Below are 26,218 nucleotides of genomic sequence, written 5' to 3'. Positions count from 1 at the left end.
GGCATATACTGTTAGCATCTTCCAAATGAATGAGAGTGCGTCCACTTTCCAAGCTTGATGGTGAAAAGTCCTTGTGCAAAACTTTGTTAGCTGATAGTTTTGAGGGCTGGCAAACAGGTCTATGTCTGGGAGCCCCCATTTTTGAGTTATCATTGCGAATACTTGTGGATCCAGTTTCCACTCGTGGGGATCCATGATGTTTCTGCTTAGGTCGTCTGCCAATGTGTTCTTTTTTCCTGGCAGGAATTGAGCTTGTAATTGAACTTGGTAAGCCAGTGCTGTGTTCCACAAGGTCATTGCTTGCCTGCATAGAGGGTAGGAATGTGTACCCCCTTGTTTGTTTATGTACCACATTACTGTGGTGTTGTCTGTCCTTATGATAAGCTGTCCTGGATGCAAGAGGTCCTTGAAGGCTGTCAGAGCATTTTGTACAGCTAGCATTTCTTTTTGATTGATGTGCAGATTCCTTTGATCTGCTGTCCATAAGCCTTGAACGCACCGTCCTGCCATGTGTGCCCCCCCAGGCATAGTCCGATGCATCTGTTGTCATAGTTTGCCTGGCTGGGGGTAGGATGAAAGGCTGACCCTTGTTTAGGTGACAAACCTGTGACCACCACAGAAACTCCTGTTGAAGGCAGGGAATGAGATTTACCATTGTTTCCAAGCTGTGGCTGTGTTGAGTCCATACACTTTTTAGGTACCATTGTAATTTCCTCATATGCAGTTTTGCAAATGGTATTAGTAGTATGCAAGATGCCATGAAGCCCAAGGCCTGCAGAATTTTTCTTGCAAGGAGTTGGGTCTTTGTTGCCATTGTTCTGAAGTATTGAGTTAATTGTAGTTGTTTGTCTGGTGTCAGATAAAACATCTGGGCCGTTGTATTCAAGCTGGCACCCAGGAATGTCATAATTTGTTAGGGCACTAGTTTTGATTTCTTTTCGTTTACTGTGTACCCTAGGCAACTTAGAAGATGTCTTACAAAAGCCAGGTGTTGTAAGAGAATGTCCTTGCTTTCTGCTTGGATGAGGCAGTCATCCAGGTATGGGTATATTTGAATTCCTCTCTGTCTGCAGTATGCAATTACTGGTGCCAGGCATTTTGTGAAGACCCTGGGCGCAGTAGATAAGCCAAAGGGCAGTGCAGAGAATTGGTAATGGGTTGAACCTGCAATGAAACGGCGGTATCTTCTGCAATTTTGTCAGATAGGGACATGCAGGTATGCCTCCTTCAGGCCTAACGTTACTAGCCAAGCTTTCTTGCCCAACATGGGAAGAAGCTGCTGTAGTGTTAGCATCTTGAATTTGGGTACTTGCAAGAAGGTGTTTAAGACTGAAAGGTCCAGAATGGGTCTCCAAGCATTGTCCTTTCTGGGGACTAGAAACAGCCTTGAGTAAAATCCTTGGCCTTGCTCCTGTGTAGGTACCAGTTGAATGGCTCTCATGTCCATGAGAGCTGTAATTTGTTTTTGTGCCTCTGCCCATTGATTTTGTGGCAGGTTTGGCATTCCTTTTATCCTTGGCAAGGTGTGGAAATGGAATCTGTATCCGTGTGAGATAATGTCTAGGACTCATTTGTCCTTTGTGACGATCCGCCAGTTGTCTGCAAAAAGTGCTAATTGTCTTCCCAAGGGAGCTGCCAAGAGGGTTTTTCTTGGCAGTTTGAGGTTTGAGTCATTGTGTTTGCCTTCTAGTGGTTTGGGACCTGTCTTCTCCTCCCTTCTGTGTTGTAGTGCCCCATTGGTGAGGTTTGTAAGGGATTTGTGCCTGTCCTCTGCCCCTTGGGTGCCTGTATTTACCCCTCTGTGGTCTGTCAGAAGCTGGAAAGGACCAATTTTTTGTTGGCCAATTTCTGCTGAAGCATGGGGGCTGTACCTGTAAGAAATCTTTGACCATTTGCATAGATTTTGCCTTATCCTCCATTTTCTTTAAAACCTCCTCTGCTTTAACCCCAAATAAAACATCCTGCTGTAAGGGTGCATCCAGTAACTTTGCTTTAACATGATCAGGCAGAGATTGTTCCTTTAACCAAGCATGCCTACGTATAACAGACCCAGTAACAGCTGGTCTAGAGGAAGCTTCCAAGGCATCAAAACCACATTGTAAAGTATGTTTGCCCACCTGTTCAGCTGCATGCAGAAGATCTTGCATTTCCTTGAACTCAGACTGTTGAGGGTGAGTGCCCATCTTTTGTTTTATTTGAGACATTAGGAATTGCTGGTATTGAAGCATGTGAAATTGACAATTTAGTCCTCTCATAGCTAGAATAGTTGAGGTGTAAACCTTCTTCCCCCACCTATCTAGTGCTCTGGAGTCCCTTTCTGAGGGTACAGGATTTTTAGCCATAGAAGCCTTAGCCCCTTTGGGACCCTGGGAGATTGTCTCTGGATCAGCAGCAGGGCTTTTGTAAAGGAATTTGTGGGAGTCAGGCACTCTATAGTATTTATCTGGTTTGGCTGGAGCAGGAGGCAGAGAATCTGGATTTAGACTAGATTCTAAGAAGACATCATCCACTATGTCCAAAACTGGGGGGATAGCAAGTGGTCTGTGCTGGGGGAGTAAAAGAAACTCTCTGAGCCTTTTCTTTGAGTCAGAGTAGTCCTGACCTTCCCAGTGGAAATGTTCCCTCATGGTGTGTAAGGTTTCCCCAAAGGAGTAGTCTTCAGGGGGAGAAGCTGAGGGAATGGAGTCTTCAGCATCAGAATCTTCATAAGGGTGAAAGGAATAATCCTGTTCCTCAGAGGAGCCTGAGGAAACAGACACCTGATCAGAGGAGGCATAATCCTCTTCTTGTCTAGGCCTTTTGTCGGGGGTTGGGAACCCCTGATCAAAGAAATCAAATCTTCAGCCATTTTAAGCATCTGTTTCTTAGGCATAGGGCCTTGACCTGGAGACTGAAGTGTAGGCTTTTTTGGTTTTAGAGGAGTCTTAAGCTTAGCATAAGATTTTATGGTGAGGGTAGTCGGTCTGAAGACACCTTCAGAAACCGAAGGTGTTTCTGCAGCACTGGCTTCCCCTACTGCAATGTCGTCAGTAGAGCCTAAGGAAAATGGCTGTGTCAGCCTAGAAATCTCTGCTGGGGGATCCGATACGGTCTGGGGATCCAATTCAGTGGTAGCGAGGGGCTGCGTAGGCGCCTCACTGAAAACCGGAGAACCGGCGACCGGGCCAGCCGAGGCCTCGGAGTCTGGCTTGGATCTGGGCTGCCTGTCCTTATCCTTGTGTTTTTTATGCACGCCGGTAGTCGGTTGCTCCGACAGTATAGTGTAATTAAATTTTCTACCGAAGTAGTGTTGTGCGAAATCAAAGTGACGCTTTACAGTCCGCTTATTGAACCTAGCACAAAACCGACAACCAGTGACGTCATGGTCTGGGCCTAGGCAAGGTATACAAAAAGAATGAAAGTCCTTATGAGATATTTGCTTCCCACAAGAAATGCAATTGTTAACTTTTTCTGACATTGGACTGAGGCAAGAAAAGGTTCCCCAATTGGGTACTTAGCTTTGAAGACTTCGGACTGAAACTCGATTCGAAAATCTCAGGTGTTGGCCGACCGGCACTTGCGAACAGCTTCTGCTGCAGGCACCGCGCGGCAAGAAAGACTGAAGAAAATGGCGTTGGATGCCTCTGATATACCCCTGGCGCTCTGACGTCAGGGAAGAAGCGACAGCAACTGACGCCGGACCAAGACTTTGGAATTCGTGCCGACTGCGGGACCGCCTGACGGCAGGATAACCCAAGTGTGATGACTGCAGCAGGGTAACACGATGAACATCGACAAACCTCGCAGCTGAAGCGGCAAACGAGATCTAGGTAGCTGTCACTAGGCATCATGGGATAAGGGGTAGCCTCGAGCCAGTAAACAGCTCTCGAGCTATTGAAGATGGCCGAGTCGGAGCCGAGGATCGGCTCCGATCCAAACAGCAAGAATGAAGGCGAGATAGACAACTTAACATCCAATTTTGCATGGGCTAGAAAGGAGCCACCACAATGAATTTTGGCAAGTCTTTCTGAATTTTCAAAACTGCCTTGGAAATCACTGCAAAGTGTGGAAAAGCATATAGGAAAATATGTTCTTCATGACGGCTGCAAAGATTCCTAGAACATAATTTGTCTAGTTCATTTTGAAATGAAGTAGATAGATCTATTTGAGGAGTTCCCCATACCTGTATCAATTCCCGGAAAGACATCTTCATTGAGTTTCTTGTTGTAAGGGTCTGCTTAGGATATGCTTAACTTGTCTGCCACTATGTTGTGCTCTAATGGGTATGTAAGAAGTTAACAGGAGCTGTAGAGCTAACTCCCAAGCCATAACTGTCAATCAGCACTGAGGGTACAATCTGATGCCCCCCTTTTTTATGTACCACAATACTGTGGTGTTGTTTGCAATAAACTTTAGAGATGATATAGAGCCTTTATCGAATGAAGTGCAGCCAACATTTCTATGACATTGATGTGTTTTGGTTTGAGTTGTCCCACAGACTTTGCACTTTCACTCTGATTAAAATTGCTCCTTATGCTAAGTTTTTGGAGTCTGTCTGTACAGGCTGTGTTGGTGTAGGTTAAGAAAAAGGGAACCCTGGAATGAAGCCATCTGATCCCTCCACCATAGCAGCTCTAATTTTACAAAGTCTAGAACTGAAATTTGAAATTCTAGGGGGTGAGAATGTTGGGTCCACATGTTTTTGAGTATCATCACTGTATCCTTCTTGAAGTCATCTTCCCAAGGGAACTACCACATTAAGAATACATATCCAAAAGTTGACCCAATTGTTTGGGATTTGTGTACTTGTGTGAACAGTGACCTAAATTTTGATGAACATGTGTCTACTACTGTAAGAAAGTCTTTCTATATTGCACAGCTTATATACAAAGGGATTGTGCCTAGATCTAGGGATGTCATTGTACTCCTTTACTCAACCCTCATTTGGACAGTCATTGAATATAATGCCTCCTTTGGCATGTATCTGTCCAGACACATGCAATAACTGGAGCACAAGCAGAGATACCTTACTAAAATGATACAAGGCCTAAGCAACACTTTTTACATGGACAGACTCAAGCCCTGTCACTATACACAGTGTCCTACAGAATGCTAAGAGGTGACTTGTGAATGGCACACAAGGTATTATCCAATTAATTACTGATGGATTTACTGCACATCAGCAAGTCACATAGCAACAGAAATACTCAGTCTAAGGATCTAAACCTCTTCTGCAACATCAACCGAATGGTTTGTAGGGACAGGCATATCTCGCAGACGATACTGCAGCTGTGGAACAGACTCGCCATCCACATAAAACAAAGTTGATCCCTGTCCATTTTCAAGTGCATCTCAGATCTATGGATAGAAAACAGAAAATTTACCTCAGGACTGCCCACTGTACAACTAAAGGACAGAGGCAGTTATTGAATTCTTTATCCCCATGCATTGTCCCCTAAAATTATCTGTGGTATGATCTCAGTTATTCTCATTAGGGGTGATATATAATTATCCACCATGGGATGGGTAAGACCAATCTATAACCAAATGGGATAGGTTATTTTGAGAACTAAAGGGAAATTGGCTATGCTTAAAATGGCCTGCAAAGACAGTTAGCCTAGTACTTACCTATGAACCTATGAACTCCAGGTTAAGGTAAGAACATTATTCTTACAAATACAAACCATCTAGTTAATTTCCATATAATTAACTTTATGTTTCTTTTTCCTAAGGACATCCCTAAAGGAAGACTGGGTAGGGGGTAGCATATCATCCTAAGTCAGTGGTTTCTTCCTCCAGCAACTTCAAGAAGACCCTCCTAATGTGTCTCCAGTACCTAAAACAGATGGTTCTCTCATGCCCTTGTCAGACACTGATACCTGGGCCATAGTGGCCAGAAAGACTACACCATAGGGATTTGAGGAAATCAGTCAGTGGTCTGAGGAACCAGCAGTGGCCACTGCAGTGTCAACCAACATCAGCTGAGGTATTAAAGGAGCCCAAAATTAGGACAAAGATTCATGTTTTAATTGCTTTTTCTTTTTAGGTATATTAAAAGAAGGAGCAGCAGGACCAAGGCAAATATTCATGCTACAGCTGAGGGAAAAGTATTATACTTGGTACGCTATGTTGGTAGAAGTCATTTGGAAGGAAAGTTGTCAATTAGTTCACACAAACAGCACGTAACCCCATACAAAATTTAGAGAAGCAGCACGCAACAAAAACTTCCCTGTCCAAACAGAGGTACTTTCCTCAAAATTAATTGCCTAACAAAAATGTAATAAAATGTGTTATCATGAAGCATACATGAACATTTATACAACAGTCTGTTTTTCCTTTTAATATATACTTTCAACTGTCAGAAAATACTAAAACTCCAAACCAAAAATCCAGTATTCTTAACAGATATACTGCAACTGTGACAGAAATCAAGTAAAAATACTCAAAATATTATTATAACATTGTTTTTATTATATAAGAAAATAAGTGTGGGAGGGATCCCCAAAATATGTCTTATCTGTCGGACAGGAAGCCTTGGCCGACTTCTGTTCCAGAGAAGCCTAAAAGCTGCTTCTGCACTACGCAGCAAGAAAGCACAACAATTATAGTCACTATAGGCAGCCAGAGTGACTGTGAAGGAGTGATAGAGTTTAGGAAGCTGTCCAGTTACTGAATCCTTGGCAGAACAGAATCCATACGCTACTGCAGCAGTGGAAATGATGAACATAACCACAATACCAGACAGCTCAGAGGTAGGAGGAGGAGACTCCTCCAACATTGTAGCATAACTACCTACTGTATTACTGTGAATAACACGTGTATGGCGCTTTCAACAGTTTAGCACCATCAGCCTTAATAGTTGACTGTTTTATAGACTTGGATATCTTAAAAAAGACTTTTTAGTCTAAAGAGATGTAGAAGAACCTAGTTTCACTAGAGTACTAGGAGGAAAGCAAGAGAAGTAGAAGCTCCTAGAGAAGCAACAAAACTAAGGGTTCAGGACTAAGGACCTTTCTGAGACTTCCTTTTGACCTACACACTAATAAAAAGGCACAAAGTATTTTCATATGCCTCCTCAAGGTAACTTTATTAAAAGTTACACAAATATCATAAGACTGTGACTTATACTCTAAACCTAAGCAATAAACCCATTTATCATGAATGTTGACATGGGTAATCTGTTTGCCAAGCCACTATTTTTAAGGTTGAAGTTGTGATAACAACTGAGAGCCAAAGGCCACACAAACAAGAAGAGACAAAAAAGGTGGGAATTCACCACAGGACCCAGAAAGGGGAAATAAAGCCTCTCCAAGAGAATAACTGGTGTGAATGCCATAATTGAATGAAATGGTGCCTGTCTCAAAAAGTCAAGAAGCTCCTCAAACTACTGCAAAGGATAAAGAGCTATGAAGAACATCACCAACGTATTCTTATGATATTCACAGATAAAGGAGATGATTAATGAGATAAACCCAAAAGTAAAGTAGGTTGGGGCCACTAGACTCTAACTGAGCATGTTTAGTGCTGGGAAGAAAGTAAAAAATAGGAGAAAGAGAGAGGCAGAGCACTGTGAAAAGGGGGTTACAAAAATAGCCTAGAAATGTTATACCCACTAAACTCAGCATGCAATTCATGCTAAATCAGATCTTTATAAACAATGCAAGTGATGGTTGCTGCCTCTCAAACCCAAGTTAATACATACGCAGTCTAGCACTTTGCATCACTATAAATATAGTGACTCCAAAATCAGAACACAGTAAAAACAAAATGACCTAACAACATCAGCACTATCCCATGTAAAGATGCAACCTCAATAAAAAAAACTCTATGACCATACAGTAGGTTTTTCAAAGCGATGAAATGAGCAAGATGGCATTAAAATAATGCATACACACGCTGCTCCCTCTTAAATGGAGGACAACAGTGTTAGAACAAATACATGTGGTTGTTTAGGAAGTAGGCTGCAACAGATGGCTTGATACTTTGAAACACCAAAGTTTGCCATGGTATCTGAAACAATGACAAAGGCACATGCTCAAGGACTGATGCTGCAGATTTCTGAAAAGAAGAGGTATAGAAAATGTGATAACTTTGACACCAGTTTTCAGAAAGGAAACTGAAAAGGAAAACAGTAAAAAAAAATGTTGAGTGGCAAATGTCTTCAATGGAACAAGATTAGGAAATGCCTAACAGAATATGGTAACAACTATTAGAAACCCAAGGATAAGAAGTGTGGAACATCCGTGAAGCAATTCAAATGGCATCCCTTGTATACCTTACATACAAGCTTGAGAGATACTTATGGCCATATGACAGCTGTGACTGCTATGCAATTCACAATAAATTAATCATATTTTGGCATCTACAGGTCAATTCAAGCTGAATAATACTCATGACTACATGTACATTATAAGGAACTCTTGACAAATATGCTAAAGCTGGCTGTTACAGAGATTAAAAAATGTGTGTTCCATACCGGGAATCCTGGAGGCCCTGGAGAGCCTGTTATGCCTGGAAATCCTTCTTCCCCATTGGTGCCATTGCAGCCGTCCAAACCTGGAAGTCCTCGAATACCCGGCTGCCCAGGGTGACCCTGGAGAAAAATATAAATATGATTAACTGGAAGAAAAGTTCTCTGGAGTACAGCATATATGACAAAGAAATGATAAATGTTTTATTTCACAGTGTAATAATTTATTTGCCTCTAAAAATGTTTCAGTGAGACTTAGAACAGAAACCATAACATGATTCTGTTTTTCTGGGACTTTAATTGTAATATCATAATCTCCCAAGGGATAAGCTACAAAAAAAAAACAAACAAAAAAAAAATCTAGTAATGGAAACTATGATGTTACAAAGTAAAGCATACAAAAAGGTAACCTCTGTGTTCCCACTTTACCAGTCTATGTGTTTTTTAAACATCTAACAGAAGCTAGTTCCCTGATGAAGGACACAGAAATTCTGAAACTTCAATTAAGTTCACAGGTATTTACTAGGTTTCTGGCAGGGGAACCAAAGAGGTGCCTAGATGAAATTCCAAATAGTTCACAAACACTGGTTAAATGACTTCCTCAAGTTCACATAGTGAGGAAATAAGGTCCTAGGGAATCAAACCTTGTACCACAAGAATTACAGCTCACAACCTTAAACCTTTGTGTTACCTGCCAGACAAACATTCCCTGGCTAGTCTCAAACCTCCTACTCTTATCTCCATAACCAAAAGTCTACCAACCAAGACAGGCATGTGACTTATGTTGGCCCTACAAAAATATCACATCACATGTCATAAAGCTGTAGACAAGACTGAAACCTCTTTTGTCAGATGTAAAAATAATAGATATATGAGTAAATGCTATATATATATATATATATATATATATATATATATATATATATATATATATGTGTGTGTGTGTGTCTACTTGAGTTGACCGAGATGCCAGTTCACGACACGCAGAAGACCGAGACCAAACGACCGAAAACAAAGGTGATCGACAAGGTGAAATCCCGACAGCCGAAAGACCGACATGGGGAACGTGTGAGCGCGAGTCGGTAAGTGTGCGATAGTGAGGGATTTAGGGTTAGGAGCTGACAGGTAAGTCTTGGCGATAGTGAGGGATTTAGGGTCAGGGTGCGGGAAAGGTGAGTGTGCAGTAGTGTCGGACTTAGGGTTCGGGTAAGGTAAGTGTGTGATAGTGACGGAGTGTAGTTTAGGGGCGGGTTAAGTGAGTTAGGTTAGGCGGGTAGGGTGAGTGTTCGAAAGTGATGGGCTTTATGTTTTAGGGTGGGTTAAGTGAGTTAGGGTTAGGGTGCAAGTAGGGTCAGTGTGCGATAGTGACGGACTTTAGGTTTAGGGGTGGGTTAAGTGAGTTAGGGTTAGGGTGCGGGTAGGGTAAGTGTGCGGTAGTGTCGGATGTTAGGGTTAGGGTTTGGGTTAAGGTTAGTGGATATGTAGTTGTGTGTAATGTGTAGTTTACGTTTTGTGTGTTGGTGTTATGGTGTTCGGTTTTGTGAGCTGTCAGTATTGTGTGTTTTCGTTCGTTTGGTCTCGGTCTTCTGCGTGTCAGCGAAGTGGCGTCTCGGTCAACTAAAGTAGACCCATATATATATATATATATATCCTAATGAGTGTCTTTGACAGCAGTTTAATATTTGTATGAATTTTTTGTGTGCCTTTTAATGCAATGCATGCTATAAACGTAGACTTCGCGCATACACCTTTGGTTTGTGAATGATGAGCCTGTTCCAGGGATAAGGGGCATGTGTATTCTCAGCATCAGTTGGTAAAAAAAAAAAAAAAGAAAAAAAGAAATGTCTCACAAGGTTTTAGGACTATGAACTTTAAGTCTTCCTAATGGAAGTCTTGCTGCCTCACTCCTGTTACAGTACATATTTATCATATATTCTTACACTATTCAAAATCCCCTGAAAGTGAAGAAGGTGGATATCCATGCCAGAGTAAATCTGAAGAACTTCCTGGCTATACTGGGATGAAATCTCTCTTGGAAGCATTCCAAGCAAGACGAACAAAGGCAGGAATAAAGCACCCAGTGCAGAAGACTCTTTCAAAGATCAGGATATGTTGGAGGAGACTAAACAAAAGAAATTACAAAAAATGAGAAACTTGAAGCTCTTTTTATGGATATGAATAGTAAGATACAAGCAGTGAAAATATTGTTCTTCACTTTAGTTTTATATACAGGTCAGTCATATTTTTACCAACCTGAGAAGTTGTTGACAATAATTAACAGACAATTTAAAGAATTTATCTGGGACAGGAACAGGGCAAGAGTTAAGTGGGAGAAGCTGATCCTTCTAATAGAACAATATGACTTAGAGTTAACTGATTTAAAGGGATATTTTAGAGTTACACAGTTAATGCTCACATAATACATGCAGAAAATCATAACTCAAAGTGGAAAGGGGCAATGATAAATGGGGGGAATTCAAGAAAGAAGGAGATAGTGGGATTTTGGACACAGATCCTTATGGAGAATAATAACTGTGATACAGAATATTATATTCATAAAGTAGCAGAAAGTATTCTAAGAACTAAACTAACATGAGAACGGAAAAATGAGATTCTAACAATAGGGATGACTGCAATTAGGGGTACAGAGAATAGGCAAGAGGGTGTGACATTTACTGGAGAAAACTGGCAAAGGTATCAATGTACTGACAGCAAATAACTAGAGAGGGAAAAGTTATAGAATGGGAAGTGGTCAAGAAGACATTTGGACAGCAGACTACAGACTGCCTTCCCTGTCAGGGATTAATATCAGAGCATAGCCAAAGAGAAAGGGATAGAGGAATCCTGAATTAAATACTTTGGTTAAGTTTTTAGTTGAATCTAGAACAAACTTGGGTTCTTTAAGGGGGTAAGGTCCCCTTTTGGGGGAAACCAGCGGGTGGAAAACGGACCCCAACCCCAGGGCGAAGGGGTTGAGGCTCTTGCCGGTCCCTTGCTCAACCCCCCCCTTTAGGGTCAAAGGGTTTTTTGGCCCCACCTTTCTGTCCTTTGGGGTAAGGTCTAGAAGGGGTGGAAAACGGACTCACGGCAGAAAGAGTCTTGTCATCCTGCTCACACCTGGTCAAAGTTTCCTTCACTTGAGGGCCAAACAAAGCTGACCCATCAAAGGGAGAATTTGTGAAGGACGCTCTTGAAGGGATCTGCAAAGTCACATAGCCGCATCCAGGCTTACGCCTAAGAGCCACACCTGTACCTGCGGCCCTACTTCGCACCATCAGCAGCATATGATATTAGCCGCATGGAGGAGTTCGCAATGGAATTAAGGGTTCCTAGCCGCGGCAATTTTTCCTGAGCTCCTGCAGCTGTAGGATCCTGAACAACATCACCTAGCTCCTTGAGGATATCCCTTTGGAGTCTGGTGAAGTGACATAGGTAATTCAGCTAACGATAGCAAAGGTCGCTGAGGAAAAACATCCGCCACCGTATCTATCCATGGTCCTAGAGTCCTTATTAGGAGGATGGACGGGTATGGAAGGATCTGCAAGTTCCTTTTTGGTGGCAGCAGCCACCACCATGGCATCAAGGGACACCCTTAGTGAGGAATTGCTTGTCACACGGGCAGTGATGAATTTTGAAGGCCTCCTAGGGACTGGCTCTACAGAGTCAGGAGCTGCCCACGCCTCGGGCAATAACCTGCATAAGGGGTCGAAAGGCGGAGACACCCAGGAGGTGGAGGGCCGAGATCCAAACGCCTCTAGGTATACTGACTCATCCTCAGAGGGATTGTTGGTGGGCCAGTTTCCCTCTGTTTAAGGAGTTCTAGGATGTCTGAGAAGGAGACATCCTCAGAGGGGATCTAGGGATCCCTCTGACTCATCAAAGTCAGTATCTGAAGTGATAGACTCGGGAGTCTACATGTTTCCTCTTACAAGTCCTCTTCCTAGGAGGATCTCCAAACATGAGGAGAATCCTCGAAGAGGGGAAATTCCCAATGGGGAAACCTGAGGCGGAGGATCTCTGGGTCCTGTAGCAAGAGAAGTGGCAGAAATGTCAACAGGCACTATAGAGGGAGGTGCTAAGGGAACTGACTGCTGGCTGATTCCAGTGGCCAGCACACTCTTCATCACCTCAATGCTCCCTCCCAGGCAGGTCCGAGAACCCGTTCAAGAACTAGGAACTCCAGGAATCACCGAATGGGAAGTCTCCGAGGCAGATGTGGGAGCCGAGCTCACCAAGGCCGAGGCTCCAAGGGAAGAGCGGGTTCGACAAGGGTCCGATGCCACTCACCCCCTCGGAGGAGGCCATGGAAGCCCAGCCACCGAATCCCTCTAAGGAAGGTCTCGAAGAGGAGATAAGAGTAGAGGCTGAAGGAACAGAAGGGGTATCTGTCCTCCAGCCGTAGCAGTAACTATTCCTCAAGGCTCCAACTCCAAGCTCTGGGGTAGAGTTGAAGGAGGAACTGTAACGGGGTGTGGATCAATAGTCGTCTGTTGAGACGGACTATGTAACATTTGGGCCAGTGCCTGTGACTTAAGTAATCTACTGACCACTCTCTAAGTCATGGTCAGAAAGCCTAGATGACCTGAAGATCGGCTCCGGCGGCTCCGCCCGAAGGAGAGGTGAAGCCGAGCCGAAGTATCGCTCCAAGGAAGGAGACCTCGACCTCTTCCTGGAAGGAGCCATCGGAACCGATGAAACTATAGAACCTGTCGGAGCTGACAACTTATCGGAGCCAACACGTAGCTCGATGTATCGACTCCAGCCGGAGCCGATACAGCCACAAAAGTAACGGTGTCGGAGCCGATCGGAGCCGACACCGATGCCTGTGCCACATGGTGGTCGGAACCGATCGGAGCCGACACCGGTGGTCGATAGAATCGGCACCGGAGCCATCGTGCCGGCTTAGTTAAGCCTGAATCGGCTCCAGCCGGAGCCGATCTCGACTCAGAACGGGTCGGAGCCGAGGGCGCGGGCTTTGGCACAGGAGCCTGGGCCTTGGAAGATTTCGCAGTTTTAGATGGAGCCGACTTAGCCGGAGAGCCCTCCGGCTTAAGAAGGCCCCTAAGTATAAGTTTATTTCTTCTTTCCTGCAGGACTCTCTGGCTGAAGGAATGACATATAGCACAGGAGTCCTGCAGGTGAAGAGGCCCCAGGCAATACAGGCAAGAAGTGTGACCGTCTGTCAGAGACATCTTCTGACAGCACGAGTCACACTTCTTAAAGCCTGAGACCCTATCTTTTGACATGGTGTAACACAACACACACACACACCAGTCAAATAATTAAATTAAATGAAATATACCAAAAAGGTATAACTAGAAAAACACACACACACACCCTAACAGGGGGGGGATGGGATGGGTAAAGTTTGACTAAAAAAAATAAGAAGAGACAGGGAATTTTCTGTCAGAAAATCTATAAAATTCACTTAAAACTAAATTTTAAAGGGTTTTTAGTAAAAAGGGGCTAAAATATCAAAGTAGTAAATCACTTACCAGGAGCTGGTAAAAGGAGGACCTCATAAGCGAAGCGGCAAACGAGATCTGGGTACTTACCGCCTTGCATCATGGGATATGGGGCTGCCTCGAGCTGGTAAAAGTGACTCTCGAGCTTAGCAAGTGCCGAGTCAGAGCCGAGGGATCGGCTCCGAACCCATCAAGCAAGAATGAAGGCGAGATTGACAACTTAACATCTACCTACTGTATTACTGTGAATAACACGTGTATGGAGCTTTCCACAGTTTAGCACCATCAGCCTTAATAGTTGACTGTTTTATAGACTTGGATATCTTAAAAAAGACTTTTTAGTCTAAAGAGATCTAGAAAAACCTAGTTTCACTAGAGTACTAGGAGGAAAGCAAGAGAAGTAGAAGCTCCTAGAGAAGCAACAAAACTAAGGATTCAGGACTAAGGACCTTTCTGAGACTTCCTTTTGACCTACACACTAATAAAAAGGCACAAAGTATTTTCATATGCCTCCTCAAGGTAACTTTATTAAAAGTTACACAAATATCATAAGACTGTGACATACTCTAAACCTAAGCAATAAACCCACTTATCATGAATGTTGACATGGGTAATCTGTTTGCCAAGCCACTATTTTTAAGATTGAAGTTGTGATAACAACTGAGAGCCAAAGGCCACACAAACAAGAAGAGACAAAAAAGGTGGGAATTCACCACAGGACCCAGAAAGGGGAAATAAAGCCTCTCCAAGAGAATAACTGGTGTGAATGCCATAATTGAATGAAATGGTGCCTGTCTCAAAAAGTCAAGAAGCTCCTCAAACTACTGCAAAGGATAAAGAGCTATGAAGAGCATCACCAATGTATTCTTATGATATTCACAGATAAAGGAGATGATTAATGAGATAAACCCAAAAGTAAAGTAGGTTGGGGCCACTAGACTCTAACTGAGCATGTTTAGTGCTGGGAATAAAGTGAAAAATAGGAGAAAGAGAGAGGCAGAGCACTGTGAAAAGGGGGTTACAAAAATAGCCTAGAAATGTTATACCCACTAAACTCAGCATGCAATTCATGCTAAATCAGATCTTTATAAACAATGAAAGTGATGGTTGCTGCCTCTCAAACCCAAGTTAATACATATGCAGTCTAGCACTTTGCATCACTGTAAATATAGTGACTCCAAAATCAGAACAAAGTTAAAACAAAATGACCTAACAACATCAGCACTATCCCATGTAAAGATACAACCTCAATTAAAAAAACTCTATGACCATACAGTAGGTTTTTCAAAGCAATGAAATAAGCAAGATGGCATTAAAATAATGCATACACACGCTGCTCCCTCTTAAATGGAGGACAACAGTGTTAGAACAAATACATGTGGTTGTTTAGGAAGTAGGCTGCAACAGATGGCTTGATACTTTGAAACACCAACGTTTGCCATGGTATCTGAAACAATGACAAAGGCACATGCTCAAGGACTGATGCTGCAGATTTCTGAAAAGAAGAGGTATAGAAAATGTGATAACTTTGACACCAGTTTTCAGAAAGGAAACTGATAAGGAAAACAGTAAAAAGAAATGTTGAGTGGCAAATGTCTTCAATGGAACAAGATTAGGAAATGCCTAACAGAATATGGTAACAACTATTAGAAACCCAAGGATAAGAAGTGTGGAATATCTGTGAAGCAATTCAAATGGCATCCCTTGTATACCTTACATACAAGCTTGAGAGATACTTATGGCCATATGACAGCTGTGACTGCTATGCAATTCACAATAAATTAATTATATTTTGGCATCTACAGGTCATTTCAAGCTGAATAATACTCATGACTACATGTACATTATAAGGAACTCTTGACAAATATGCTAAAGCTGGCTGTTACAGAGATTAAAAAATGTGTGTGCCATACCGGGAATCCTGGAGGCCCTGGAGAGCCTGTTACGCCTGGAAATCCTTCTTCCCCATTGGTGCCATTGCAGCCGTCCAAACCTGGAAGTCCTCGAATACCCGGCTGCCCAGGGTGACCCTGGAGAAAAATATAAATATGATTAACTGGAAGAAAAGTTCTCTGGAGTACAGCATATATGACAAAGAAATGATAAAGAAATGATAAATGTTTTATTTTACAGTGTAATAATTTATTTGCCTCTAAAAATGTTTCAGTGAGACTTAGAACAGAAACCATAACATGATTCTGTTTTTCTGGGACTTTAATTGTAATATCATAATCTCCCAAGGGATAAGCTACAAAAAAAAAAAACAAACAAAAAAAAAAATCTAGTAATGGAAACTATGATGTTACAAAGTAAAGCATACAAAAAGGTAACTTCTGTGTTCCCACTTTACCAGTCTATGTGTTTTTTAAACATCTAACAGAAGCTAGTTCCCTGATGAAGGACACATAAATTCTGAAACTTCAATTAAGTTCACAGGTATTTACTAGGTTTGTGGCAGGGGAACCAAAGAGGTGCCTAGATGAAATTCCAAATAGTTCACAAACACTGGTTAAATGACTTCCTCAAGTTCACATAGTAAGGAAATAAGGTCCGAGGGAATCAAACCCTGTACCACAAGAATTACAGCTCACAACCTTAAACCTTTGTGTTACCTGCCAGACAAACATTCCCTGGCTATTCTCAAACCTCCTACTCTTATCTCCATAACCAAAAGTCTACCAACCAAGACAGGCATGTGACTTATGTTGGCCCTACAAAAATATCACATCACATCTGTTTTTCTATGTTCTCTAAAACACAAATAGGTATATATATATTATATTTTATTTTTTTAATTACATGTCATAAAGCTGTAGACAAGACTGAAACCTCTTTTGTCAGATGTAAAAATAATAGATATGTGAGTAAATGCTATATATATATATATATATATATATATATATATATATATATATATATATATATATGGGTCTACTTGAGTTGACCGAGATGCCAGTTCGCCGACACGCAGAAGACCGAGACCAAACGACCGAAAACAAAGGTGATCGACAAGGTGAAATCCCGACAGCCGAAAGACCGACATGGGGAACGTGTGAGCGCGAGTCGGTAAGTGTGCGATAGTGAGGGATTTAGGGTTAGGGAGCTGACAGGTAAGTGCGCGATAGTGAGGGATTTAGGGTCAGGGTGCGGGAAAGGTGAGTGTGCAGTAGTGTCGGACTTAGGGTTCGGGTAAGGTAAGTGTGTGATAGTGACGGAGTGTAGTTTAGGGGCGGGTTAAGTGAGTTAGGGTTAGGGCGCGGGTAGGGTGAGTGTTCGAAAGTGATGGGCTTTATGTTTTAGGGTGGGTTAAGTGAGTTAGGGTTAGGGTGCAGGTAGGGTCAGTGTGTGATAGTGACGGACTTTAGGTTTAGGGGTGGGTTAAGTGAGTTAGGGTTAGGGTGCGGGTAGGGTAAGTGTGCGGTAGTGTCGGATGTTAGGGTTAGGGTTTGGGTTAAGGTTAGTGGATATGTAGTTGTGTGTAATGTGTAGTTTACGTTTTGTGTGTCGGTGTTATGGTGTTCGGTTTTGTGAGCTGTCGGTATTGTGTGTTTTCGGTCGTTTGGTCTCGGTCTTCTGCGTGTCGGTCAACTAAAGTAGACCCATATATATATATATATATATCCTAATGAGTGTCTTGGACAGCAGTTTAATATTTGTATGAATTTTTTGTGTGCCTTCTAATGCAATGCATGCTATAAACGTAGACTTCACGCATACACCTTTGGTTTGTGAATGATGAGCCTGTTCCAGGGATAAGGGGCATGTGTATTCTCAGCATCAGTTGGTAAAAAAAAAAGAAAGAAAGAATGAAATGTCTCACAAGGTTTTAGGACTATGAACTTTAAGTCTTCCTAATGGAAGTCTTGCTGCCTCACTCCTGTTACAGTACATATTTATCATATATTCTTACACTATTCAAAATCCCCTGAAAGTGAAGAAGGTGGATATCCATGCCAGAGTAAATCTGAAGAACTTCCTGGCTACATATATATATATATATATATATATATATATATATATATATATAGGTACACTGGGATGAAATCTCTCTTGGAAGCATTCCAAGCAAGACGAACAAAGGCAGGAATAAAGCACCCAGTGCAGAAGACTCTCTCAAAGATCAGGATATGTTGGAGGAGACTAAACAAAAGAAATTACAAAAAATGAGAAACTTGAAGCTCTTTTTATGGATATGAATAGTAAGATACAAGCAGTGAAAATATTGTTCTTTACTTTAGTTTTATATACAGGTCAGTCATATTTTTACCAACCTGAGAAGTTGTTGACAATAATTAACAGACAATTTAAAGAATTTATCTGGGACAGGAACATGGCAAGAGTTAAGTGGGAGAAGCTGATCCTTCTAATAGAACAATATGACTTAGAGTTAACTGATTTAAAGGGATATTTTAGAGTTACACAGTTAAGGCTCACATAATACATGCAGAAAATCATAACTCAAAGTGGAAAGGGGCGATAATAAATGGGGGGAATTCAAGAAAGAAGGAGATAGTGGGATTTTGGACACAGATCCTTATGGAGAATAATAACTGTGATACAGAATATTATATTCATAAAGTAGCAGAAAGTATTCTAAGAACTAAACTAACATGAGAACGGAAAAATGAGATTCTAACAATAGGGATGACTGCAATTAGGGGTACAGAGAATAGGCAAGAGAGCGTGACATTTACTGGAGAAAACTGGCAAAGGTGCCAATGTACTGACAGCAAATAACTAGAGAGGGAAAAGTTATAGAATGGGAAGTGGTCAAGAAGACATTTGGACAGCAGACTACAGACTGCCTTCCCTGTCAGGGATTAATATCAGAGCATAGCCAAAGAGAAAGGGATAGAGGAATCCTGAATTAAATACTTTGGTTAAGTTTTTAGTTGAATCTAGAACAAAAGCAGCTTTTAAAATGGGATAGTTAGCAGGGCATAGCGCATAGCAACAAAATTCTGCCTTGCCACCCCCCAATAGCTAATACTAACATCCTTTCCCATACAAAATCAGAACTATTAATCCTAAATATGAATCTTAGGAGCCTATCAAACAAAACTCACAAATTTCTTGCATCCCCCTCTCTCTTTACTCCCCAGACATGGCTATCTTAAGAGAAACATGACTAAAACCTGCAACAAGTAATAACGAGATTCTACCCCAAGGCTACACCATCCATAGACTAGACAGACTTAATAAACAAGGAAGAGGGATAGCTATAATATATAAAAACACACTAAACCTAGAATATCTGGATCTCAAACCACCAAAGAATAAATAATGCTGAGATGCTATTTACAAGACTAGAATTAAACACCAAATAATTTATAATAATAAATGACCCTACCATTACTGAAGACTTCCTCCACTGGTCATCCACATCCTTCTCTCAGGAAACCATTGTCATGGGAATCTTCAATTTAGACTGGTTAACTTGCACCTCATATAATCCCACAAATGTCATAAACTAGTACAGATTGTCCCATCTAACAAATTCTCCAACTCAAGTAAACAAAAAAAAAACAAAAAACAATCAATAGTGGATTGGACGTTAACCAATAACCCATCACTCACTTGTCAATCAGGATGTCTACCAGATATCATAAGCGACCAGCTATCCACCTACCTCCTTAGACAAAGCTTTCACTTCCCCAGAAATGGTATACACAGACAAATTCACAACAAGAAAAACTTCTCTCCTCAAACTTTTACATCACCTCACAACACAGTGACTGGCACCCCCTGTCAACACTCTCATTAGAAGATGCAGTATCATACTTCAGTGATACTTTCCTGGAAATATTAAATAGCCAAGCCCCTATTAGAAGTATTAGAATAAAACCAAACTATGTCCCCTGGCTCTCCAAACTATGCCCCCTGGCTCTCCAAAGAAACAAAACTTCTTCACAGGACTAGAGAGAAAGTCTGGGAACAATATCAGTCAAACAAAAACCCAACCACACTAAATGATTACTGGCAACTAAGAAACCAATCTAAAAAAATGGATAAAAAATTACAAAAAATATTTCTTTATAGTTACCCAGAAAAAATACCAAAACAACCCAAAAAATCTGGGCAACCATAAATCAGCTCCTACACCCTGACCAATCCACAAACCCAACCCTCTCCACCACAAATTCAAAGGATAGTATTGCCACTCAATTCAACACCTACTTCACCGACTCCATACTAAACCTAACAAAAACAAGTAATATCACACCACTAACAAATTTGAATCTAATGGAGAATCAAACAATGTTTCTGTAAAGCCCATTCAAACTAGTACTATAAAAATGCTTCACAAACTTAAATGTACCACCCTTGCTGCCGATAAACTACCCTCTGAATACCTTAAGTTAGCTGCTGATGTCATAGCTTATCCAGTCTCTGTATTGACCAACTGATCCATAATTGAGTGCCAAGTTCCCAAAATCTTGCAAACATCCTACATAATACCCCTCCATAAAGGAGGAAGCTGTACAGACCTTTCAAACTTCAGACCAACTGCAATTCTGTCACCCCTATCTAAAACTTTAGAAAAATGCATTCACCGTTAGCTCATGAATCACATACATTCCAGTAATCTTCTAACCAAATCACAACACCACAACAGCTCTTCTAAGCTTTACAGACACCATTAACCAACTCAGAAATAGAGGACAATTAATCTTTGCAGTATTCCTAGACAAGTCAAAAGGCTTTGATGCCATCTCCCACCAGAAACTTTTACATGAACTCCAATCCCTACAACTAAGTCATACTGCCCTACATTAATTTCCCAAGTGCCTTTCAGATGGTCATCAAGCTGTAAAATGGAAAAATGAATTTTCACCTACATTACCTGTTACCTTAGGCATACTACAGAGTGCAAATCTAGATCCACTACTATTCAATGTCTTCACTAACAAGCTTCACACAGCAACTGACCTAGCCACAATCATACAATATGCCGATGAATCCACACTCAGTGCATCCCCCTCACTCATTAAACTCCAAGAAATTCCACACTCAACTGTGCAGCCCCCTCACTCGTTAAATTCCAAGAAAAAACAGAGATCTCATTCTCAGCAGTAGAATCTTAACTTACTACCTCGCAACTAATACTGAATCCCAGTAAGACAAAATTAAAATTAATATTCTTCTCAAACAACAAGCTCACTGACCACCTCTCTCCCTTTCTAACATACTCTTCTAACAACACAAAAATTGAACGAGTGTCAAACTGAAAGCTATCTGACAATAACATGAAATTTGATAAACATCTGTCAACTACTGTGATGCCCGTTCCCTGGCCCAGCAATCAAGGTGCCTCAATCCTCATCACTAACACCAGAGAGGGCATCTCATATATATGGAAAGGATAACAAATACACACAGTAAAGTGCAATTTCCTAAAGAGAACACAGAGATCACAGTTAGTATGGAGCTGGTCGCTCCCTTGCTCCCCAGGTCCCAATAAGACTCCCCACTGGCACAGCTATAGGGTGCAGATCTCAGCCTAGCTGGGTAAGCTAAAATCTCCAGCACCCTCTCTGTCCAACCAGTGCTTCATGTTCCTGTCCAAGTAGCTTACACACGCACACTTTAAGATGAGTTTTCACAACCACACAGACACTTCTGGGGAAGGCTGGCACAGGTTCTCCAGCTGTGCCCCTTTTACCCAGACTATACGGTAGTACCCTGCCACCACCCAGCTAATAATTATCAGCTACTCAAAGGCCCTTAAAAGGGTGTCCAATTATTACTGTGCAATATTATTATCCAATTGGTAGTATGACTAAACAGTCTCAATGCTTATTAGAGTGACTTGGTACAGGATCCTTATATACATGCAATGTACTGTAGAGCTTAACTTATCTCTACACAAACCAGCCACATTGTTTTAAAATATTTAATAATAAATAATTAAAACCACAAGGCTAGTCAAGAGTTCAGAGATCACAGAGAAATACTTAAAACAATACAGTAGGAAAGTTCTGTTATGAATACAAAAACACTTAGTCTAATCTTTCTAATTTCTAGCTACTTCTAGGAGAAAACACAGTTCTAACATACTACTTACATAAAGAGAGCATAAGGCAGTGCTGAGTTGGATGTTCAAGACAAAAATGCTTAATGCCTTCTGATTCTCTCTGTTTAAATTGCAATTGCAGTTCTGATAAAACATTACATCATTTCATACTTTTCTGGTGTTCCCAGGCCAACAGAAACTGCATTTGCATTCTTTTACACTTAGGCAGAAACCAGAGCAATAAAGGATATTCCATATGTAAATTCTAGCCATCAACTTTAGCCTTAAAACAATAGGCAGGAAGCCTTCATCTAGCCCGACCAGAGCTGAATTGTAAACATCAAAGGCAGCCATGAAATAATTCTAATTTCAAAGGACCAACAAGAAATGCTTGACTTAGCTTTCTTTACAGCAGACGGTAATGTTGTCACATTGTTTTAAGTTCAACATTTCACAGCACATTCTTTCCTTTAAAAAGGCAAGCTTGTATTTCAACATTCATATTTACAAATGATAGAATTATCTATAAAATTATATCTGGCTAGGCTGGCAGTCTTCACCCTTCTCTACCAGTCTTCATAACTGCTATAAAGAGTCCACACAAAACTAGGCTCGCTCTACAGATCAAAACCATATCTCATTGATTTCACTAAACAATCTATTGCTGGGACCCATTTACTATCTCTCCTCCTCTATGTCTCTGCCATCTTCACTAACTTAAAGAAAACTGGCCTAGCAAGACTAGAAGCTTGTTATAACAAGATTGATAGATTTGTCAGAAACTCTCCATATAGAGCAAATCATTGTAATGTCTTACAACATCTAAACTAGCTGGAACCACCTAACCTCCTTACCTTCCCCCACCTTACAACAGCCCACAGAATAGTATACCAATTTGAAAAGTGTCCATCTCACCAAAACTTACTTCAAAATCAATCCAATACAAGGCAACTTAGTTCTTCTGGCAAACTTCTGCTACAAGTCACAAGCGCTAACATCTGTGGTGATTTTCTCTACCTCATCATATCTCCAGGACATGGAATTTGATCCCACAACATATACAAACTACAATTATCCCTCAACAATTTAAATCACCACTTACGTCCCACCTATCTAAGAACTGGCTTCGCTCTTGCCTAAATCCCAGCTGACCACTACTTCCACCCTAGTCTCCAGAATGCGTTCCTGTCAGCATACTCAAACTGACTAGGTAAATCTTTCATCTCATACTTATACACTTAACCACTAAAACCTACTCTTATCTATTCATATATAAAACCCAAGCTATGTTTAGCTAAATGACATTTTTTTCAATTGTAGTTATGTTTTCTCCAAATATTACTGTAACTATTATTATAGCTATATATGTTTTGTTTTTTTCTTTGACAACTGTAACTAATATTAAAGCCAAATATATTTTTCTTATCATCCTGTCCTAGCATATGCTTGTAATAATTACAGCTTATTCTCTGTAACCTGTGGGGCTTTCCCCCCGGGCCTCCGCTGAAAATGGGTCTCCCACCCAGTCAGACTATCACGATAAATAACTATAGGAATCAAACAGAGGAGATTACAAAAAATTGGGATGAGAGACTGGATAAGCAATTCACAAGGAAACAATGGGAAGACATGCAACAACGTCTAGAAGATTTAGAATTTTTGCTTGTAAGTGTTTGCATATGTATTTTTATACCCCAAGCAGATTCCAAAAAAATTTTTGTCAGGTAGATGGCACATGTTGGAGGTGTGATGGGGAAGAAAGAGGTAAAAAGGAACAAATGTTTTGTGAGTGTAATGAGTTGGCACACTTTAAAAATTATCTTCTAGAGTACTCTGTCATAATATTGGGTGAGCAAATGGGTGTAACTAAGGAAATATTTTTTTTTAACAATTTATTTAATGTTCGATTTATGACAATTATACAACAGAATATAATGTTTGTAAATGGGAACATGTTAATATATATATATATATATATATATATATATATATATATATATATATATATGCATGTATGTTTGTCTGTGTCTTAAATGATAATTCAATAAAGGTGTTAAATAAAAAAAAAAGCAAACTGGCTATGACGGCTTGGGAGTTAGCTCTTCAGCATTTGTTAACCTTCCAAGTATCTTGCATTCCATCAGAATGAAACATACTAGCAAACAAGCTGGGCAGGACAGGAACAGACACTCACATATGGAAACTGAACAAGGGAGCCTTCCAGGAACTGATCCTGTTGTGGGAATACCTAAAACAGATCTCTTTGCCTCCTTTCAAAACAGAAAACTAAACTAATTTCGCACCAGGGCTCCTTGCAAGCAAGCCTGGAAAACAGATGATGCATTTTCATTTCCTTGAAATGGAATGTTCTTTTAAGCTTTTCTACCCTTTCCACTGATATCCAGGGTAATTCAGAAGATTCAGGAGCATTCCCCAAAAATCATTGTGGTGACTCAGTTTTGGCCCAGACTGCATTGGTTCTCCCTTCTTGTGGAAGTGGCCAAGGGCAATTACCACAAAATTCTTCACACAAAACAGGGGGAATCTGAGTCATCCCAATTTGAATCAGTTTTAACTGGCAGCCTGGATGATTAAATTCTAATACCTTTTAAGCGCTTATTCCAAGAAGACTTGCAGCAGGTACTAAAGGAGGCAAGAAAACCTACTACTTGAAAATTGTATATTGGTAAGTGGGAGTTATCTTCTAGTGAGGGCCTACCCAATAACCAGAAGCCCATAAGGGATACGTTTAAATTTTTGTACTTTCCTCTCACCTCTCTTCTTCCTTTATAAAAATTAATCTTGTAGCCATTTCAACACATCTGCCCATGAAGCCTTCTCTTACTTCTCTGTGGAAAAAATTTTCCTGAAAGGAGTTTTATAACTGAGATCTCCATGTAAACAGGTTGTTCCTCCTTGAATCTGCGCATCAAGCTGTTTTAAGGTTCTTGACTTGGAAAACTGTACACATCACTGCTGTGACATCTGCAAGATGAGTGTCTGAGTTGCAAACTCTCATGGTGGGTGAACTTCACCTCACATTCAGAACAAACCCCTCTTTGATACCCAAAGTGGTTTCAGATTTTACTTAGAATCAAGCCATCAATCTCTTAATTTTCTGCAAAGAACCTAATAAACAGAGAAAAAAGGATTCTGCATACTCTGAACATACAGAGACTAAGTTATTTAGAAAAATTGATCAGCTGTTTCTTATCAAGGGACATAAAAGGGCATCCTGTGTCTAAACATACAGTTTCAAAGTGTTTTTTCTCAGCTATTACTTTTTGTTTTTCCAACTATGGCAAATCTATTCAAGGCAGTATCAATGCAAATTCTACTACAGCCTCTTATTTGATGGCATACTGGAAAGGGGTGGATTCTTGAAGCATTTTTATGGGAGCTACATGGTCCTCCATACATAATTTTACAAAGCATTACAAGACTGGATTCCTTTTTTGCGTCTAGAGCTAGTCAAGGGCTCCTAGATCTGTAACTTTCCTACTCTCAGGTTGGATGGACTTTAGTAATCAGCCCATGTATCCTAAAGGCTAGTGCAGTAAGACTGGTGAACATACTACAGTTGTGGAAGCTGGACTCACCCGTAACAGCAGAGGTTCAAATCCTTCACTGGTACAGTAGCTGGATCCACTCTCCATCCCATACGTAGCTGTAATTGGAATATAAATCTGGACTGTCTGTGTGTTTCTATGTCACATGTTTCTTTGTTATTACTGGCGTAACTCCTCTCTCTCTCTCTCTCTCTCAGTCAGAAAGTGCTAAAGAAATCTTCAGTCTGACTGCTGTTTTCCCCTCTTTGGGGCTAGCTACTCAGCAGTCAGATTGAAGACATTGGGGGAGCCAGAGCTTTGTGAAGCTGGCCAGCTGTTGTTTCCTAGGAAAGGAAACAAACCATACAGCTTAATGGCTACTGAAACAGTTAAGAATTCAAACATCTACTTTTACAGGTAAGTGCAATTTACACTTCTGTACTTTACCCACAGGATGTTCTTATTTAAACAACAGAAGGGCTCTCTCATTCATCCAAACCTAAAGACAGTAAACCTCATGGTGTGACTTATATGCTTCTAATTTCATTCAGACACTCATATGCTACAGGTAAAGAAGGCAAGAAAACCCTTTCTGCATTTAAAAGTTTATCCATGTGGGGTTGCAGTAGAAGACAGAACCTATTCTGAGTGGGGGTCCCCATATCCTCAAATATTTGTGCGACCTGCTCATCTCAGGTCTAGTTTACTCCTCCATTAAGTTGCATTTGTCAGCCATTTCAGT

At 41.0% G+C, this 26,218-nt stretch overlaps 1 protein-coding gene across 3 annotated transcripts in view; it reads right to left on the bottom strand.

Annotated features, from left to right (window-relative positions):
• The window catches only part of COL4A6 (collagen type IV alpha 6 chain), a 4,024,271-nt gene that overhangs the window by 2,148,813 nt on the left and 1,849,240 nt on the right, over positions 1–26,218 (bottom strand). For 2 of the 3 annotated variants that reach the window (XM_044057202.1, XM_044057203.1), the window contains exon 6: positions 15,828–15,944. In XM_044057202.1, the coding sequence (XP_043913137.1) occupies positions 15,828–15,944 (117 nt within the window). Of the gene's footprint in view, positions 1–8,455; positions 8,572–15,827; positions 15,945–26,218 lie in introns of those variants that run through there. The other variant, XM_044057204.1, reaches the window with a different exon arrangement.

This window comes from Protopterus annectens, chromosome 15.part0, assembly GCF_019279795.1.
Source record: "Protopterus annectens isolate FY-2018-M chromosome 15.part0, PAN1.0, whole genome shotgun sequence".
Taxonomy (NCBI): Eukaryota; Metazoa; Chordata; order Ceratodontiformes; family Protopteridae; genus Protopterus; species Protopterus annectens.
The sequence above is the reverse complement of the archived record's forward strand: the minus strand, read 5'-3'. Positions and strand labels throughout refer to the sequence as shown.